The sequence below is a fragment of the Hemitrygon akajei genome, chromosome 1, assembly GCF_048418815.1.
Source record: "Hemitrygon akajei chromosome 1, sHemAka1.3, whole genome shotgun sequence".
Classification (NCBI taxonomy): domain Eukaryota; kingdom Metazoa; phylum Chordata; class Chondrichthyes; order Myliobatiformes; family Dasyatidae; genus Hemitrygon; species Hemitrygon akajei.
Genome location: NC_133124.1, coordinates 76,767,741 through 76,789,674, shown reverse-complemented (window position 1 = coordinate 76,789,674; position 21,934 = coordinate 76,767,741). Strand labels below are relative to the sequence as shown.

The window sequence follows — 21,934 nt, the reverse complement described above, 5'->3', positions numbered from 1 at the left end:
ATACCTGTCTGGACTGCTTCTGTGGCTCCTCCCACAGACCCCTGTATAAAGGCGATTGAGGCCTGAGCCCAGCCTCATTCTCCAGGATGTAGTGTTGTTCATTCTTCCAGTCAATAAAAGCCGATATCTCGCTTCTTACATCTCAGAGTGAGTTATTGATGGTGCATCAACCACTCCCCCATTACTCTCACTTCCCCCACAGTCGCTGCCTCTTTCCTGTGAAAAAAGTGATATCTCTTCATTGCTGGCATTCCTGGTAGTTCCCCATTCCCATCCTGCACCCCCTGGGCCATTCTATCCCACAGATTCTTTGGCACTTCGCCTTTACCAATATGTGTATTCCTTAGGATGCATCTGGTGAATCTCAACAATTTCTCTGAGCTTGTGCAAGAATTCTGAAATCCCACATGCAACGTTAAGTGAAGGCAATTCTGACAAAATGCTCTGCTTCTCCCTGGGGTGAAGGGTTTATAAATGTTTGTAATCAGAGTCAATGGCTGGCTTGAATCATCAGGGTTCTTGACCTCAATAGGTTCTATCCTGACAGATAAATCTTGGTAAAAACTCTCCCTGAAATATCTTCACACTAATCCCCACACTACGCAGATAATAAATGATAGATACAAGTTAAACAGTACACACTTAAAAACGACAGAGTATGTACTCCGCAATCTGCCACTTATGTGCGTATAAACTCATGATGCCTGCTGTATTCTTTTGACTCCATTACACCAAGGCACACACACTCACAAATGCATATGCTAAAATATAGTTCCTGAATGAGTATACATGCCCCCACTGGTGCCCTGAACCTTTGATAACAACCCTTTGCAACTGGTGACCCCTTTTCTCCCAATTAATACACAAAGTTTAGTCTCTTACATACACACACACACACACACACACACACACACACACACACACACACACACACACACACACACACACACACACACACACACACACACACACACACACACACACACACACACACACCCCTTTTAACCTACCAGTTCAGCTCTCCGCTGTGTTTGTGATACCAAGTGATCCCATAACCAATAGCCCAAACAGGTCCAAGTGTGAATGCTAATTTTCAATATAGTCATCCAATTAGATGACTGATATTGCTGGCCCCACATTGAGTTCCAAACATATCCCGGATGAGCCCCCAAATATTGTCACGTAAACAAAGTCACTGGAGAGATGCAGTTGGTAAATATGAAAAGTATTTTTTATTTTATACTCACAATCACAAATAAGCTGACAGTCTTTTGGAATCATGAGAGAGAGAGAGAGAGAGAGAGAGAGAGAGAGAGAGAGAGAGAGAGAGAGAGAGAGAGAGAGAGAGAGAGAGAGAGAGAGAGAGACCCTTCCATAGCAAGAGGTCTGCCTGACCCAACATTACATGCCAATTTATATGCTAAAGATCAAAGAAACATTCAGGAAAAATCAACAACGCTTCCTTTGAACTACATATCACTTTCCCACCTCCCTCTTTGCACTCATACTACAGATGTCCACATAACACATTTAAATCAGCATTCACACACAAAATGCTGGTGGAACACAGCAGGCCAGGCAGCATCTATAAGAAGAAGCACTGTCAACGGTTTGGGCTGAGACCTTTCGTCAGGACCCTTTGTTAGTGCTTCTCCTTATTAATGCTGCCTGACTTGCTGTGTTTCACCAGCATTTTGTGTGTGTTGCTTGGATTTCCAGCATCTAGAGATTTTCTCATGTTTGCTTTTTAAAATCAGCATTGTCTGGTCTACCAATTAATTTGGGTCACTGTCCTTCAAAACAAATTGTTCAGAGCTGCATTTTAGATTTAGTCCATGGTTCAAATTCACAGGTAAAGATTGGTAGCTGAAGTCAATTGCTAAAGTTATTTGCTATATGTACTAACTCCAAAAGATGCATGAATAGGCACAACATTGTTGGCTGAAGGGCCTGTACTGTGCTATCATTTTCTAGGTTGCATGTACATCGAAAAGCTTTTGTTTGCCTGACATTTTGTTTGCCTGACATTGCCGGGACAGATCATTCTGTACGTAAGTACTTCAAGGTAGTTAAAAGGAAGCAGAATGCTGAAAATAGTGTAACAGTTACAGAGAAACTGCATTGCAGGTAGACAATAAAGTGCAATGGGTTCAACAAGAGTTATGATATAATCAACAATTCACATTTTCATTTTCTTTCTGAGGAAGTAGAGGCATTTCTGAATAGGAGTGACTGATGGAGACCAGTTGATGCTGGATATTTGAAAATATCACATCGTTATCAATGATGAAATAACATAAAGATGATGAAGGAGATGGGAAGAGGAATCAGTTGTGGTCAACTCTTTGAGTGAATATGCAGAAAGTTTGAAGTTAATAACTCATCTCCTTCTACCTTAGGCCACAAACTTATCAATCACCCCTGATGAGTTATTAACTTCAAACTTTCTGCATAATCACTCAAAGAGTTGCATGTGCATGTAACAAGAGCTGTATAACTCATCTCCTTCTACCTTAGGCCACAAACTTATCAATCACTTTCTGGTGGTCCAAGATCTTTATGCTCCACGACCTCTGGACTAAGTGTGTAAATGTAGGAGGGGACTATGTTGAAAAATAAATGTGCTAGGTTTTCTAAAATTGACTCTTCCTCCCTTAGGCTATGAACTTATCAATCACCCTTCACATAAAACTTTTGAAATTGAAAGCTAAATCCATAAAGACAATCATCAAGTAAAATTAGTTATTCAAAATCAGACAATATTTTTGCCTAGTTACACTCAAAGCGGTTATTGCAAAGTCTTTTCAAATGGAGAGGAGATTGATCAGCAGTCCGTGTTTTGAATTGTATGGTAGTACTGTTATATGCCTGTAGAGATTGGTTGATATAAAGCAGTGATTTTGGGATGGAAGATACTTTTCCCAGGTGACCAATCTCACACTGGAAGCGATTACTGATTTTGAATTCTAAAGAAGCCATGAAATGAATTAAATATGGCACTTTGCAACATGGTTTCCTCATCTTGATTGTAGTCCTGAAATGAAAGGAAAGAGTTCAGTTTTTCAAATAAAATGTCACCACTAAAACTACTTTACTAACCCTCCTGTGCTATTTCCTTATTCGCATCAGTGTTAATTTTCCTGAATTCCTTAATGCTTTGCTAAATTCCACCAGGGTGCCAAGGTGTTACATCTTAGAGATGGATCTTAATTGGGATAACTCAAGGGTGAGGAGTAGAAGGAAATTGGTTGTCATGTCCATAGAGCCCTGAAGGTGGCAGCATAGGTCGATAAGATGAACAGCACATTAGTTGGGTTGATCCTGTCTAACAATATGGTTGAATTTTTCAGAGGCAACAAAATGGTCATTGTGGTTATGGGGATTAGTACATAGTAGCATGTTAGTTAGGCCACAGTGGAACACTGTGTGCAGTTCTGGTCACCATACTGTAGGAAACATAGGAAAGAGTGCAGAGGTGATTCCTCAGAATATTGCCTGTGATGGGACATTTCATCTATGAAGAAAAAGTGAATAAATTGCTAAATCGGTTTGTGAATGTCACAGAGGCATTTCAACCCATCTAGTCCATGCCGAACCTTTTAATCTGCCTAGTCCCATTGACCTGCACCCAGACCACAACCCTTCATACAACTCCCATCCATGTACCTGCCCAAACTTCTCATAAATGTTGAAATCAAAATCATATCCACCACTTGTGCTGGCAGCTCGTACCACACTCTCACCACCCCCGACAGAAGAAGTTTCCCCTCATGTTACCCTTGAACATTTCATCTTTTACACTTAACCCATGACCTCTAGTTGTAGCCTAACTTAACCTCATAGAGCCTGCTTGCATTTATCCCATCCATTCCACTCATAATTTTGTATACTTCTATCAAATTCCCCCTTAATCTTCTACATTCTAGGAAATAAAAGTTTGAACCTATTCAATCTTTCCTTATAATTCAAGTCCTCCAGTCCTGGCAACATCCTTGTAGATTTACACTGTAGTCTTTCAAACTTACTTACATCTTTTCTGTAGGTAGGTAACCAAAACTGCACACAATACTCCAAATTAGGCCCTACCCACATCTTGTATAACTTCAACATATCATCCCAACTTCTGTACTCAGTACTTTGTTCTATGAAGGCCAATGTGCCAAAAGCTTTCTTTACAACCCTATCTACCTGTGACACCACTTGCAATGAATTGTGGACCTGTATTCCCATTGTTGTGCCACACCTCCGCTCATTGTGTAAGACCCACCTTGGTTGGTCCTCCCAAAGTGCAACACCTCATGCTTGTCTGCATTAAATTCCATCTGCCATTTTTCAGCCTATTTTTCAAACTGGTTCAGCTCCCGCAGCAAGCTTTGAAAGTCTTCTTTGCTGTCCACTACACTGCAAATCTTTGTGTGATCTGCAAATTTGCTGATCCAGTTATCATCCAGATTGTTGGTATAGATGACAAACAACAACAGCACTCCACTAGTCACAGGTCTCCAGTCAGAGAGGCAACCCTCCACGATCACTCTCTGGCTAATGTCTAATCGAATTTACTACCTCATCTTGAATGCCAAGTGACTGAAAATTTCACTTTTGAAGGCCTCCCACTTACAAAGCACACCTCTGCCAGAAAACAGCCTTGCCAGATCCTTTCAAATACCATCAAAATTTACCTTTCTCCAGTTTAAAATCTCAATCTGAGGACCAAACCTATCCTTTTCCATAATTACTTTGAAACTAATACCATTATGATCACTAAATGCAAAGTATATAAACTTCTGTCACCTGCTATTTACCTCCTTTTATTTCTTAACGGGGTCTCAATATCTCTGAAAACCAAGGTTTCCACTCTCTCTAGTTCGAACTTCGATGACATAGTTAAAGAAACTTTCCTGAACACATTTAACAAATTCTATCCCATCTAGTCCATTTACAGTATGGGAGTCCCAGTCAATACGTGGAGGCTAAAATCACCTACTGTAACAACCTTATGTTTCTTGCAACAGTCCATAATCTCTCTACAAATGTATTCCTCTAAATCCCATGGACTGTTGAGTAGTCTATAACATTGTTGCACTAATGTGGTCATCCCCTTCTTATTCTACAGATCTACCAATACAGCTTCATTAGACAATTTCTCCAGTCTAACCTGAAGGAGCACAGCCATGACATTTTCCTGACTAATACGCCACCCCTTGTCTTTTAATCTTTCCTGATCTATCATATCTAATGCAATGGAACCCCAGAATATTGAGCTGCCAGTCCTGCCCCTTCTGCAACCAAGTATCACTAATGGCTACAATATCATAATTCCATGCCCTGAGCTTATCTGCCTTTCCTACAATACTTCTTACATTGAAATACATGCAACTCAGAACATTAGTCTCAACATATTCAACCTTTTGATACATGAATTTGTCTGAGGTCTTAACAACATCAGTCTCCACAACCTCTCCACTAACTGTCGGGCACTTTGGTTCCCATCCACCTGTAATTCTAGCTTGACCCCTCCCCCTGCCCAGGCAAACTTGCCCATGAGTGATATTAGTCCTCATCCAGTTTTGGTGCACCCATCTCTTCTGTCCAAATCCCAGCTTCCATTGTTCGCCGATTAAAGCAACAAGAGAGATTGAAACATTGAGGCAAATGCAGAGGGTGGGCATTGACTGCCTGCCTTTTGATCACTGGTGGGATCGCGCTGCTACTGAGAGGGGAAACTGCCTTTTGATCACTGGTGGGATCGCGCTGCTACTGAGAGGGGAAACTGCCTTTTGATCACTGGTGGGATCGCGCTGCTACTGAGAGGGGAAACTGCCTTTTGATCACTGGTGGGATCGCTCTGCTATTGGAGAGGGGAAACTACCTTTTGATCACTGGTGGGATCGCTCTGCTATTGGAGAGGGGAAACTACCTTTTGATCACTGTGGGATCGCTCTGCTGCTGGAGAGGGGAAACTAGCTTTTGATCACTGGTGGGATCGCTCTGCTGCTGGAGAGGGGAATCTGCCTTTTGATCACTGGTGGGATCGCTCTGCTGCTGGAGAGGGGAATCTGCCTTTTGATCACTGGTGGGATCGCTCTGCTACAGAGAGGGGAAACTGCCTTCTGATCGCTGGTGGGATCACTCTGCCACTGCAGAGGGGAAACTGCCTTCTGATCGCTAGTGGGATCACTCTGTTACTGGAGAGGGAAAACTAGCTTTTGATCACTGGTGGGATCGCTCTGCTGCTGGAGAGGGGAAACTGCCTTCTGATCACTGGTGGGATCGCTCTGCCGCTGGAGAGGGGAAACTACCTTTTGATCACTGGTGGGATCGCCCTGCTACTGGAGAGGGGAAACTACCTTCTGATTTTTTTTGTGTGCAGGGGAGGGGATGGGGGGTTGTCGATGTGCCTGTTATGTTCTTATTCATTTTTTTGCGGGGAGGGGGGATTTGGGAGTTAATGATCGTGCTGGTGTTCTTTTCTTTCTTGGCTATCTGGAGAAGAAGAATTTCAGAGTTGTATACTTTATTAATAAATAATCCTTTAGACCTCTGAAGAGAGCCCAATGATCAAAAAAATCTAAAGCCCTTGCTCCTACACCAACTCCTTAGTTGCATGTTAAACTGTATGATCTTCCTATTTCTGGCTGCACTGGTGCATGGCATGGTTAACATTTCTGAGATCAGAATCCTGGAGGCCCTGAGTTGAACTGAGGTAAAGTGAGAAGGTCAAACATACAGATAACTTCATTTCAACAGTGCATTGAGGTAGCACAAGGTAAAACAATAACAGAATGCAGAATAAGGTGCCTGTTACCTCGTGGCTTTTCCTCCCCTCCCCCCCCCAACCAAACATTCTTTTTCTGACTCCTCATCCTTTTTTCCCAGTCTTGATGAAGAGCCTCGGGCCAAAGCGTCAACTGTACTCTTTTCAATAGATGCTGCTTGATCTGCTGAGTCCCTCCAGCATTTTGTGTGTGTTGCAGAATAAGGTGGTACAGTTACAGAGAAAGTTCAGAGCTGGCAGCAAGAAGGTGCAAGGGCCTTAGTGAGGTAGATTGTGAGGGTAAGTGTCCATCTTTTTGTACTAGGGAGCCATCCATTCACCTTACAACAGCAGGACAGAAGCTATCCTTGAGCCTGTGGTATGTGCTTTCAGGCTTCTGTATCGCCTGCCCAGTGGGAGAGACGAGAAGAGACAGTGTTTGGGTTTGTTTTCCTTGAATCAAAGAGCTGACAGAGGAATACAAAATTAAAAGGGGGAAATAGGGTAGATGCTGAGATACTTTTCCTCTTAATAGGAGTGCCGATGACTAGATTGCATAGGTTTAAGGCAAAGGGATTACAGGATTATTTTTTCTCTCTCAGATGGTTGAAGCCTAAAAGGCATGACCTGAGGAGGTGAAAGCAGAGACTCTCACAGTGTTTGAGGAGTATGTTGATAAGCACTTGAAACACTCTGTGTAGAGAGCTATGGCTGAGTAATGAGAAATAGGATTGGAATAGATCTGTAGGGACACAGGACCTTGGTCCAGCTGTTTGGTCAGCATTTGAAACAAGGCAGCAATTAGCTCTGGACCTAGATACACACACAATACTGAGTAACTCAGCAGGTCAGGCAGCATCTATGCAGGGAAATGGACAATTAATATTTTGAGTCAAGACTGCTCGCCTGGACTCCACAGCTTGGTTTCTATCCAGCCCAAACTGCCCATTTGCCTCCAAAGATGCCTCCTGACCCAAAGATTGTGTCTCTAGCCTGGAGCTAAGTGGTCCGGGAAAAACCCAAAGTAGGCATCAGAAAGGAAGCTCTGGGAGAGCCAACACCCCAACACTTAGATTATAATTTAGCAAATTACAGCACGGAACATAGACCAGTACAACGCAGTACAGGTCCTTCGGCCCACAATATTGTGCCAAACTTTTAACTCACTTTGAGGTCAATGTAATCCTTCCCTCCCACATTGTTCTCCACTTTTCTTTCATCCACATGCCTATCTAAGAATCTCTTAAATGTCCCATATATGTCTGTATCTACCACCACCCCAGCAGGGCAGTCAAAGCACTCATTGCTCTCTGTGTAAAAAAAATCTTACCTCTGACATCCTCCCATACTTTTCTTCAATCACCTTAAAATTATGCTTTCATATTAGCTCTAGGAAAAGGGCACTGGCTATCCACTTTATATCTTATGCATTTCTATTAAGTCATATCTCATCCTCCTTCGCTCCAAAGAGAAAAGCCACAGTTCACTTTACCTATCTCACAAGACATGCTCTCCAATCCAGGCAGCAACTGACTAAATCTCCTCTGCACCCTCTCTATAGTTTCCAAATCCTTCCTATAACGAGGCGATCAGAAGTGAATTCAGTAGTCTGAGTGAGGGTCTAACCAGGGTTTTATAGAGCTGCAACACTATCCTTACAGCTCTTGAACTGAATCCCCTAAATAATGAAAGCCACATTTCATTCACATCTTAAAAACCCTATCAACTTGTGCTGCAAATTAGAGCACTCTATGGACATGGACCCCACGATTCCTCTGTTTCTCCACTCTGTAAAGAATACACCATGAGACCATAAGATATAGGAGCAAAAATAGGTCAATTGGCTGTTGAGTCTGCTCCGCCATTTCATCATGGCTGATCCATTTTTCCTCTTAGCCCAAATCTCCTGTCTTCCCCTTTCCCACCTCTGTAACCCTTCATGCCCTGACCAATTTAGAATTTATCAACCTTTGCCTTAAATATACATAAATACATTGCCACCACATCTGCCTGTGGCAACAAGTTCCACAGATTCACCACTCTCTGGCTAAAGACATTTTTCCTCATCTCTGTTTTAAAAAGATGCCCCTCTATTTTGAGGCTATGTCCTCTGGTCTTAGACACTCCCACCATAGGAAACATTCTCTCCACACACGTTCTATCAGGGCATTTCACCTTTTGATAGGTTTCAATGAGGTCACCCCTATTTCTTCTAAACTCCAATGGATTCGTCAGGCAAGATTTTCCCTTGAGGAAACCATGCTGACTGCGGCCTATTTTATCATGTGCCTCCTAGCACCCCGAAACCACACCCTTAACAATCGACTCCAACAACTTCCCAACCACTGTGGTCAGACTAACTGTCTATAACTTCCTTTATTCTGCCTCTTTTCCTTCTTGGAGTGACATTGCAATTTTCCAGTCTTCCCGAACCACTCCAGTATCTATTGATTCTTAAAAGATCATTATTAATGCCTCCACAATCTCTTCAGCCACCTCTTTCAGAACCCTGGTGTGTACATCCTGTCATTAACCCTGTACCCTGCCCAAGGCAAGAATTTCCCCCCCACTTTTAAAGGGGCAAATAGGGACAGGCTTTCCTAGTGAGGCATGTATCTTGAGTACATTTCTTGAAGTGTCTAAACCTACTGGATACAATATGGAAGCATACTTACCACAAAGGAATCATAATTGAACTGGTGTCGTAGCGAAAGGTGATGAATGAAGTTCCTGCTCTGGTAATTTGGATCTCCCCAGGGCATCGACGTACAAATGGGACAGACCTGCAGAGGAAGGGTGCCAAGGTTTAGCTGGGAAGAATGGCTTGTGGATAAGCATCTTCACAACAAGGCAATGGCCAGAGAATCTGTGAGCAAGGACAAACTTTGAAAGCAGGCTTCATTTGACAGCAACCATTGAACTTATTGAATCATAGCAACTCTCTAACAAAGAGTTATGACCTTGAAAATCCTCTGTGTGATGTTCTGGTCTGTAGCCCTGATAAAAGCACTATACTTCCTCAGAGCTACCATTGGACAGGAAGCACAGATACATGAAGTCCCAAATCACCAGTTTCAACAACACAAGAAATCCTGCAGATGCTGGAAATCTTGAGCATCACACATAAAATGATGGAGGAACTCAGCAGGTCAGGAAACATCTATGGGGGTGGGGAATAAACAGTTGAAGTTTTGGGTGGGACCCTTCATCAAGACAGGGAAGGAAATGAGCAGAAATCAAAATAAGAAGGAGGAGGGTGGGGGAAGAGTACAAGCTGGCAGGTGATTGGTGAGACCAGGTGAGGGGGTGGGGAGTGGGTGGGTAGGGGTGGGGGTTGAAGTAAGAAGTTAAGAGGTGATTGACTTGCTAAGTTCTTCCAGTATTGGGTGTGTGTTCCAGCAGGTTCAAGAACCGTTACTTCCCTTCGACTATTTGTTTCTCAAATCAGCCTGCACAATCCTAATCACTCCTTCAGCATAGCAACATGTGACCACTTTGATAAGTTTGCATAAAATCCACTTTTCTTTTGTTCCAATTGTGTTCTTCCTTGTAAAAAAATGTGTTTAATATATAATTAGCTGGATTTTTTTTGAGAATGCTACTTATCTGATGCTATGTCCCTGTGGTGCTGCTGCAAGTAAGTTTTTCATTGCACTTATGGCATGCATGTACTTCTGCATAGGACAATAAACATGATGTTGTCTTTAGACATTGGCTTTCTCTCCCTGAACCCATGTGGATCACTTATGCCAGTCTGTTATTAAAGAAAGAGAAATACCCCACAGATGCATCCCGACCTGCTGAGTACAGCATTTTCTATTTCATTTTAGATTTCCAGTATTTGTTGGCTTTTTAAAATTTTCATTAATAGTTAATATTTCAACTCTGCATAGCATGTTGCATGTTTTTGATTCCATACAGTAAGAAGCAATTGAACAGATACATGGAGGGGCCGGACTTAGAGGGCTTGAGCTGGAGACAGGAAATTGGGACTAGCTGGGTGGGCATTGGGGTCAGCATGGACTGGTTGGGCCATGTTGTCTTAACTGTGACTCCAATTCTGAATGCTTTGTTAGAACAATAAAATATTGAAGGACCTACCACTCGCTGATGATCCAGGTAATGAACTGTTTGGCAGTGTTGAATTAAACTGATCTCATCATAATCCCTCGCATGGCAATACGGACAACTGTATGTTGGCAGCATCTCTGTTGATCTGATTGGTTGAAGAGAACTTGAAAGTAAAAAGGTGGCATTATATTAATTTTACATCCCAGCTTTAAAAAAAATTCAGAGAAAAGAAATCCACTTTATTGATTCTCCATTCACCAGCCTAAACATTCATTTGTAAATGAAAAAATCTGCTGGAAGTATGAAATGGAAAGCTTTTATTTCAGTTTGTTTTATTATTAAACACCCATTCCCTCCGCCACTGGAACACAGTGGATGTAGTATGTACAAATGTACTGTATTTCTCACCTACACTTCTTGGATAGCAACTCTGAAACCCATGATCTAAGAACACCGCCCCCTGCTGGCTTCCCTCCAACTTGCCCACCTTCCTGAATTGGAAATATGCCGTTACTCCTTCAATATTATTGACTCAAAGCTTGGACCCAGAAAGATTTCAATTGTTCAGGAAGGTGACTCAACAACATTACTGATGCACCAGAGAAAGCATTCCATCTGGATGCATCATGGCTTGATGCTGTAACTGCTCTGCCCAAGATCACAAGAAACTGCAGAGAGTTGTGAACACAGCCCAGTCCATCACAAAAATCAGCCTCTCCTCCATAGGCTCTGTCTATACTTCCAATTGCCTCGGGAAAACAGCCAACAAAATCAAAGACCCCTCCCACCGCGGTCATTCTCCCTCATCCTCTCTCCCATTGGATAGAAGAACAGGTACCACCAGGCTCAAGAATAGCTTCGATCCCACTGTTGTAAGACTCTTGAAAAGACCCCTCCAGGATGAAATTTTGATCTCCCGATCTATCCCATCGTGAGCCTTGCACCCTATCGTGTACCTGCTCTGCTCTTTCTCTGTAACTATAACACCATATTCTGCATTCTGTTATTGCTCTTCATTTTCTACTACCTCAATGCACTTATAGCTGGCTCGGAGTTAAGGGCTTTCTTCTTCAATGCACTTATGTTTGAAATGATCTGTCCAGAAGTCATGCATATAAAAGTATCTTTTATATCTTTCACCCTATCTTGGTGCAGGTGAAAATAATGAACAATTTATAAACACAGGGACAACTAGAGATGGATAAGTTTATTGAGAATCATCGTGCAGGACTCTCTCAAGGTTCATTTGTAGGTTGAGTTGGTGGTGAGGAAGGCAAATGTAATGTTACAATTCATTTCAGGGGGACTAGAATTTAAAGGCAAGTATGTAATGTTGAGGCTTTATAAGGCATTGGTGAGGCCTCATAGAGTATTGTGCGCAGTTTTGGGCCACTTATCTGAGAAAGGATGTGCTGACATTGGAGAGGGTTCAAAGGGGGTTCACAAAATGATTCCAGGATTGAAAGGCTTGTTATATGAGGAGCATTTGATGGCTCTGGGCCTCAGCTCACTGGAATTCAGAAGTATGAGGGGTGACCTCAGTGAAACCTACTGAATGTTGAAAGGCCTCAATAGAGTGGATGTGGAGAGGATGTTTCCTGTGGTGGGTAAATCAAAGACCAGAGGACACAGCCTCAGAATAGAGGGCTATCCTTTTAAAACAGAGATGAGGAGGAATTTCTTTAGCCAGAGTGGTGAATCTGTGGAATTTGTTGCCACTGGCGGCTGTGGAGACCAAGTCATTGGGTATATTTAAGGTAAATGTTGATAGGTTCTTGATTAGTCAGGGTATGAAGGGATATGGGGAGAAGGTGAGAGATTTGGGCTGAGAAGGAAATTGGATAAGCCATAATGACATGGCGGAGTAGTCTCAATGGGCTAAATAACCTAATTCTGCTTCTATATCTTATCATCTTATGGTCTTATTCCTACATTTCATGGGCACATAGAATGATAAAGTCACTCAGGATGCAAACAGGCCCTTTGACCCACCATATCCTTGAAAGCCATTAAGAACCACTTCATACTAATGCCATTTCTTAGCATTCAGGCCATAGCTTTCTCTGCGTAGTGTTTCAAATGTTCATGTAGATGTGAGAATATCTGCTTCAACCACTCCCTTGTGTAGGGAGTTCCAGTTTCCAACCAGCCTCTTGGTTGAAAAGTTATGCTTCAAACTCCCTTGAAGACCTCTTCACCTGACTTAAAGCACACCTTCTGCTCTGCTGAGGGGAAGATTTTCTCATCATCCACCCTATCTACGTTCCTCAAAATTTTAAACCTCTCAGTCAGGTTCCCACTCTACTTCCTGTGCTCCAATAAAACCAATCCCAACCTCTCCAGTCTCTTCTTGACAGTAGAGCTCTTTCATCCTGGGCAATGAATCTCCTCTGCACCATCTCTTGTGCAATCACATGCTTCCTATAGTGTAGTAACCATAAACTCAAATAAAGTTTTATATAAAACTTTTATGTACTGCTTTTATATTCTATGCCCTGGAAAAGAAGCAAATATTCTTTACACACAAGAGATTCTGTAAATGCTGCAAATCCAGAGTAACACACATACAAAAATGCTGAAGGAACTCAGCAAGTCAGGCAATACCTATGGAGAGGAATAAAGGATCGATGTTTCAGGCCAAGACCCTTCATCAGGATAAGAAAGTTGTGGAGACGGGAAGGAGTACAAGCTGGACGGTGATTGGTGAAGCCAGGTGAAAGGGTGGGTAGGTGGGTGGGACTGGGTGGGGTGCATGGAGTTGATAAATATACTTTCTGCCTTCTTCACTATTTTGCCAACTAGTGCTGCCATCTGCAGGGATAATTGAATATATAAACATAACTGAAACACTACATTCTGAATCCTTTTATTCCTGTTCCCTTTAAAACATTTTGATGTTTCAAAATGATCTATATAAATGGCAACTTCCTCACCCTATGTCAGCACATGTGACAATAGTAAACAATTACCCAAAAGTGTAATTATGTTTGGCATGATTTGTCTGTGTGGAAAACAATGCAAAAGCTTTTCTCTGTATCTTGGTACAGGTGACAATAATTAGCTAATGACCAATGCCAAACGGTATGAGATATAACCTGAGTTTTGGTTGTCCTCTGTGCAGGGAATGAATTGAAATAACCAAGTTTGGAGCTAACATTGGGATTCAAAGCTGAACCACCGGCACAAATGAACAAGATGGAAACAAGAAGTCCTCTGAGGCCTCAGATTTGTTATTCAGTCTCCAGAGTTGCCAATGTTGTCAATTTATTGGGATGGGAACTTCAAAACAACCTACTGCAGGACCTCAGCAGCACGAGTGGCATCTCGTTTCAGGCCCTGTATTGGGATTGTCATGTCTTTTCTCTCCTTGGAATGGGAAAAGTAGACCATTGCATTAGTCCTGACATGTACTGGATGAAGTTTGTCCTCTTCCACCACTGGAAGTTGGACAATGTTTAAGACCAAAATTGCTCATTTATGATTAAATTTGATGTTACTTTTTTTAACCCAGAGTGTTTGGAACAAGGGGCCATGGATTCAGTCTTCAAATATTTCTAAGTTAGAGGTAGATAGATCCTTGTTAATCAAGGGGGTGAAAGGTTACTTGAAGATACTTGAGATGCTGGAATTAGTGGGTCATACAGCATAGTGTGCGCAGAGGGGTGGCCGATGCTGGAATTAGTGGGTCATACAGCATAGTGTGCGCAGAGGGGTGGCCGATGCTGGAATTAGTGGGTCATACAGCATAGTGTGCGCAGAGGGGTGTCCGATGCTGGAATTAGTGGGTCATACAGCATAGTGTGCGCAGAGGGGTGGCCGATGCTGGAATTAGTGGGTCATACAGCATAGTGTGCGCAGAGGGGTGTCCGATGCTGGAATTAGTGGGTCATACAGCATAGTGTGCGCAGAGGGGTGTCCGATGCTGGAATTAGTGGGTCATACAGCATAGTGTGCGCAGAGGGGTGGCCGATGCTGGAATTAGTGGGTCATACAGCATAGTGTGCGCAGAGGGGTGTCCGATGCTGGAATTAGTGGGTCATACAGCATAGTGTGCGCAGAGGGGTGGCCGATGCTGGAATTAGTGGGTCATACAGCATAGTGTGCGCAGAGGGGTGTCCGATGCTGGAATTAGTGGGTCATACAGCATAGTGTGCGCAGAGGGGTGGCCGATGTTTCAACTCAAGGCCCTTCATTAGGACTGAGAGTATAGGGATAAGATAGCTAGTTTAGGGAGGGGTGAAGCTGGAGTTGATAGATGAAATGTGAATCCAGGTGAAGAAGGGTGATAGGCAGGTAAGGAGAAAGGAGAAAAGGAGCAGCTGGAGCAGGGTAGGGAAAAGGTGCATGTATTATTATTGGCTTACTGATGTCATCTGTACTGAAATACAATGTTACACCCAAGTGGATTATTCCATACACAAGTACATCAGAAAGGAAAGAAAGAGAAGATAGAATATGGAGTTACACATACAGAGAAAGTGCCTTTCCTACAGTGTACAGCACATCACCTCACCCACCCCAGATATCCTCCCTTCTCCTCCTCTTCTGTTGGGCGGAAGAGACAGAAGCCTGAACGTACATACCACCACATTCAATGATGGTTTCTAGTGCACTGTTATAAAACTATTAAAGGGTTCCCTGGTTTGATAAAGTATACTCTTGACCTCATAATCTACCCTGTTATAACCTTACTGTTCACTTGTACTGCACCTGCTCTGTAGCTGTTACACTTAATTCTGCAAGTCATTTTACCTTATTCTAGCTCAACACACTGTGTAATGATTTGATCTGTAGGGTCAGAATGCAAGCCAAGCTTTTCATTATATCTTGGTACATGCGACAATAATAGATCAATTCCAATTCCAATATCAATCAATGCAGATGGTTCCAGTTGAGACCACACATACTAGTCCCTCTAACGGCCTCCAATCTTACCTGGGTGTGGCATGTCTTGCTGTGGGCTGAGCGCAGGTGTTAGCCAATTGGTTAAGATCTTCCAGGACCTTTGAGCAGACTTTCATGTGCTTCCTCATGAAGATCAAGTACATCTGCACAAGATGCCACAACTTCAGTAGACTGCAACTTCTGCCATTTCTCAACATTATTTTAATTATTTGGAAGAAGTCCCTAGCCACAGACTTACAGAATGAGAAGAGCCTTTTGGCCTATTAGCCCAGTCCTAGTTCTATGGAAGAGCGATTCAAGAGCAATCTCACTCCCCTGCTCCCTCCCCTGAAGAAGGGAATGAATCTGTCTCTGTGGTAATCTCAGCCAATACATTCTGGACCCTAACCACTTACTGGGCAAAACAAGTTAAATATAGACCAAGACGCACAAAATAAACTCAGCAGATCAGGCAGCATTTATGAAGGGAAATGAATTGTTGACATCTGATGTCCTATTGAAGAGTCTCTGCCCAAAATGTTGACTGTTCCTCTCCATAGATGCTGTCTGACCTGCTACGTTCCTCCGTCATTTTACGTTGATCAGGATTTCCAGCATCTGCTGAATTTCTTGTGTATCTAACTATAGACCAAAACTGAATCTTCCGGCACAGAAGAGGAGTTGAGGCCAGCGTAGATCAGCCATCATCCTATTGAAGGGTCAGTTAGGCTTGAGGGCAAAGTTGCCTATTCCTGTTCCATTTCAAGTCATTGAGATGTATAAAGTTAGGTGGAACCTACATTTTATAAGGACCTAGAACAGTATGCCAAGGAAGATGCTAATTTAAACTACTTCCTTCTTTTATTGTGTGCTTGTGAATAGTGATATCCTCGTACCTTTGCTAACTTAGAATCAAAATCTGGGTTGGAAGATCCTGCCTGTTGTATTTATTTTTCTATCATTATTCAGCAATGAAGATGCACAAGTGCCTCAAATCCCTGCTGGACTGTTGCCCTATAAACTACTCTGAATACTCATTCACTGGCACATTCTGGCTGTTGAGTGAACCAAACATACAGTAAAATTCACTGCTGCTGGACAGCCGGGCTACACTGACAGTACCTTTGCCACCATGAAGAACAATGGCCTCAGGTATGTGGAGAACACACACCATTTCCTCCAAGTCACAGGTTGTCCTGACTTACGAGACACCGATAGACAAGAAAATCTGCAGATGATGGAAATCCAAGCAACCCACACAAAATGCTGGAGGAACTCAGCAGGCCAGGCTGCATCTAGGAAAAGAGTAAACAGTCAACATTTCAGGCTGAGACCCTTCATCAGCCCAGAAGAAACATTGACTACTCTTTTTCAATAGATGCTGCCTGGTTTGTTGAGCTCCTGTAGCATTTTGTGTGTGCTGCTTTGCATCTTATTCTTGATGTATTCAGTCAATGCATTTTACTTTTATAAAATTAAACTTGCATGAGTAAAATGGAATTTCATTTCACCCTGGGGTATGTAACAAACTAATGTAATCTGAACACTAATTCCTCCAGCATTTTGTGTGTGTTGTTAGGATATACCAATGTTCCCTCATCATTGTTGTTGGGCCAAACTCCTGCTCCAAAGGAACTGTGGCAGTACCTTCAGCAGCAGGACGACAGTAGTTCAAGAATGTGGCTCACCACTACCTTCAGGGCAGTTAGGAATGGGCGATAAATGGTGACTGCATCAGTGGAACCTCAGCCATATAGGAACAAAATCTCACCAATACCTTTCAAAGTCTTTTTGCTGTGAGAGTCTCTTGCCGATGATGTGTTAAGACTCTCACTTTGAATATCACAGTGTGAGGACTCGTGTCAACCTACACTAGTGTCATTGTCATTTCTGCTGGAGGATCTCCCAGTCTGGTTGCTCTTGGGCCTGGCCAGGGCGGCCATTAATGGGTCCGGGTAGTCAGTAGTCAAGGAGTCTCCTCGAGCCAATCACATGCCCCCTCTTCCACTGTTGTACCTGTGCCTGTGTGTTCCTGGAGAAAGTGCACACAGTGTTCATGGGTACACTGGGGGCTTTCTGGGAGCAGTGGGCACCACAGGGGCTTCAGTGTGTTCTGGACAGAGATGACTATGACTTGAAGCTATTGACTATAAATTGCGTGAATCACGAAACACTGAAATATTGTAATAATATGATGCTGTAATCACTCAATAGGAAAATAAAACATCATTGTTTTCACTTTGGTTTGCATACTTGTAAATGATGTATAACTTATGTTAATTTAAGTTTACGTTAATTTATGTTTGTCCTTGTCTTATAATGTAGTGTGATGCTGCAGTAAAAAGATAATTTTTAAGACATTTATACCCTGGGTGTGCATACCTGTCGCAAAAATACATTTGAAATTAGTTTAAATGTATCTTGTTTAAATGTCAATGCAGCTAGGTGATTGACTAACCTCACAGCCACAATCTTGGCACTTGGCTTTCGTAGACCTCAACTTCGTCTCGATGTCTGTGGCGAACGGCTCCTTGTGAGAAGTCACTCCACGGCACAATGGACATTTCCCACCATTTGTTGTGAAGTTAATGTGGTGGCAGCATTCACAAAATCTGAAAGGAAAATTAAGAGCAATAGAGAGACAGCAGTCAAGTTGTGGCCGGAAATCTGGGTTAAATCCATGTTGCTTTGGCAGTTTGAGGAACAGTGTGTTTTATTAAGAGCGGTGACAAGAAATGTGTCCACCACAGACATAAACCTTCCTACCATCAAGGACTTCCTCAAGAAGCAGTGCCTTGAGAAGACAACATCCATCACTTTATCCAGGACATGCCCCTTTCTCATTATTATCATTGGGGAGGAGGTAAAGGAGCCTGAAGAACCACATTCAACATAACTTTATATACCTCGATAAAATCTCCCCTCATTCTTCTACGCTTCAGGGAATAAAGTCCTAATCTATATTCAACCTTTAACTCAGTTTCTCAAGTCCCGGCAACAACCTTGTAAACCTTCTCTGTAATCTTTTGACCTTATTAATATCCTTCCTGTAATTAGGTGACAAAAGCTGCACAAAATACTCCAAATTCAGCCTCACCAATGTCTTATACAACCTCACCATAACATTCCAACACTATACTCAATACTTTGATTTATAAAGGCCAATGTACCAAAAGCTCTCTTTATGACCCTATCTACCTGTGATGCCACTTTTAGGGAATTATGTATCTGTAATCCCAGATCCCTCTGTTCTACTGCACTCCTCAGTGCCCTACCATTTACCTTGTATGTTCTACCTTGGTTTGTCCTTCCAAAGTGCAATACCTCACACTTGTCTGCATTAAACTCCAACTGCCATTTTTCAGCCCATTTTTCCAGCTGATCCAAATCCCTCTGCAGGCTTTGAAAACCTTCCTCACTGTTCACTACACCTCCAATCTTTGTATCATCAGCAAATTTGCTGATCCAATTTGCCACATTATTATCCAGATCATTGATATAGATGACAAATAAGAATGGACCCAGCACTGATCCCTGTGGCACACCACTAGTCACAGGCCTCCACTCAGAGTAGCAATCCTCCACTACCACTCTCTGACTTCTCCCATTGAGCCAATGTTTAATCTAATTTACTACCTCACCATGTATACCTAGTGACTGAATCTTCCTAACTAACCTCCCATGCAGGACCTCGTCAAAGGCCTTACTGAAGTCCATGTAGACAACATCCTCTGCCTTCCCTTCATCCACTTTCCTGGTAACCTCCTTGAAAAACTCTAATAGATTGGTTAAACATGACCTACCATGCACAAAGCCACGTTGACTCTCCCTAATAAGTCCCTGTCTATCCAAATACTTGGAGATCCTATTCCTTAATACTCCTTCCAATAATTTACCTACTACTGATGTCAAACTTACCAGCCTATACAGCGGATTACTTTTTAGAGCCTTTTTTAAACAACAGAACAACATGAACCATCCTCCGATCCTCCAGCACCTCACCCGTAGATACCGACATTTTAAATATATCTGCCAGGGCCCCTGCAATTTCAACACTAGTCTCCTTCAAGGTACGAGGGAATACCCTGTCAGGTCCCGGGGATTTATCTACTCTGACTTGCCTCAAGACAGCAAGCACCTCCTCCTCTTCAATCTGTATAGGTTCCATGACCTCACTACCTGTTTGCCTTATTTCCATAGACTCCATGCCAGTTTCCTTAGTAAAAATGATGCAAAGAAACCATTTAAGATCTCCTCCATTTCTTTTGGTTCCATACATAGCCACCCACTCTGATCTTCAAGAGGACTAATTTTATCCTTTACTATCTTTTTGCTCTTAATATACCTGTAGAAGCTCTTAGGATTATCCTTCACCTTGACTACCAAAGCAACCTCATGTCTTCTTTTTGCCCTCCTCATTTCTTTCTTAAGTATTTTTTTTTGCAGTTTTTATACTCCTCAAGCACCTTATTTGCTTTCTGTTGCCTATACATGTTATACATCTCTCTCTTCTTCTTTATCAGAGTTCCAATATCCCTCGAGAACCAAGGTTCCTTATTCTTATTCACTTTGCCTTTAATCCTGACAGGAACAAACAAACTCTGCACTCTCAAAATTTCTCCTTTGAAGGCCTCCCACTTACCAATCACATCCTTGCCAGAGAACAACCTGTCCCAATCCATGCTTTTAAGATCCTTTCTCATTTCTTAAAATTTGGCCTTTTTCCAGTTTAGAACCTCAACCCGAGGACCAGATCTATCTTTATCCATGATCAAGTTGAAACTAATGGTGTTATGATCACTGGAACCAAAGTGTTCTCCTACACACACTTCCGTCATCTGTCCTAACTCGTTTCCTAATAGGAGATCTAATATTGCATTCTCTCTAGCTGGTACCTCTATATATTGATTTAGAAAACTTGCCTGAACACATTTTACAAACTCTAACCCATCTAGACCTTTAACAGTATGGGAGTCCCAATCAATATGTGGAAAATTAAAATCCCTACTATCACAACTTTATGTCTCCTGCAGTTGACTGCTATCTCTCTGCAGATTTGCTCCTCCAATTCTTGCTGACTATTGGGTGGTCTATAATTAATGTGGTCATACCTTTTCTGTTTCTCGGCTCCACCCATATGCCCTCGATAGACAAGCCCTCTAATCTGTCCTGCCTGAGCACTGCTGTAACATTTTCCCTGACTTCCAATGCCACCCCCCCCCCACCCCCACCCTTCATCCCTCTGCCTCTATCACATCTGAAACATCGGAACCCTGGAACATTAAGCTGCCAGTCCTGCTCCTCTTGTAGCCAAATTTCACTAATGGCTATAATGTCATAATTCCATGTGTCAATTCACGCCCTCAGCTCGTCTGCCTTCCCCACAATACTCCTCCCATTGAAATAGACACACCTCAGAAGATTATTACCACCACACACAAACCTTCTATTTGTGACTTTGCATGAACTTTTAGCATCATTTATTTTCACCCCTGCTCCACTATCTGCTCTGTCACTCTGGTTCCCATCCCCCTGCAAATCTAGTTTAAACCCTCACCAATAGCACTAACAAACATCCCTGCAAAGATATTGGTCCCCCTGTAGTTCAAGTGTAACCCGTCTCTCTTGTATAGGTCCCATCATAAAATAATAAATTATTTTATTTCTAAAATAATTTGGAATAACACCACCATATCATTTCCTTTACTTTAAGATAACATCTTTTATTCCAATCTACCTTTAACATACCTCTTGGAAACTTTGGCCACTGTTTTGGCAAACTATGGACATGTTATATCATTAAAGATTGTAGTTGAATCCAGTTCTCAATGATACTTGGTTAGAAGCCACCAGAGTAGGGCTTTGGGAAGCTGTTCATGTCAATGAACCTGGTAATCTGGGATACTTTGCACTCATTTATTGCACTTGTGACAGGCATACACAGTCCAAGGTGCACTGATTTCTACTTTATAATTCCAACAGTAATGTGAATTTTGTAGATATTCACTGGTCAAAGGTACTGTATCACTGCCTTATTGCCCATCCAGAATTGCCCTCAAGCATGCAGTGCATTTAATATTTCAGTAATAGTTGTGTAATATTATAAATATATAGTTAGATTAAGTATCCTTTGTTTATTTACATAATTCATTATGTAAAGGGAAGAGAAGGGGCAGTGTTGGATTTCCTATTAGGGAATGAGACAGGTCAGGTGATGGAGGTATG

At 42.4% G+C, this 21,934-nt stretch overlaps 1 protein-coding gene across 2 annotated transcripts in view; it reads right to left on the bottom strand.

The window, feature by feature from the left end:
- Positions 1-1,213: 1,213 nt before the first annotated feature.
- The window catches only part of rnf125 (ring finger protein 125, E3 ubiquitin protein ligase), a 31,170-nt gene continuing 10,449 nt past the window's right edge, over positions 1,214-21,934 (bottom strand). Inside the window, exons 2-6 of one of the 2 annotated variants that reach the window (XM_073046026.1) lie at positions 18,168-18,321; positions 15,761-15,873; positions 10,856-10,970; positions 9,430-9,537; positions 1,214-3,034 (exon numbers count right to left, since the gene is read on the bottom strand). In XM_073046026.1, coding sequence (XP_072902127.1) covers positions 2,951-3,034; positions 9,430-9,537; positions 10,856-10,970; positions 15,761-15,873; positions 18,168-18,321 — 574 coding nt within the window. In that variant the 3' untranslated portion in view covers positions 1,214-2,950. Of the gene's footprint in view, positions 3,035-9,429; positions 9,538-10,855; positions 10,989-15,760; positions 15,874-18,167; positions 18,322-21,934 lie in introns of both variants that reach the window. The other variant, XM_073046017.1, reaches the window with a different exon arrangement.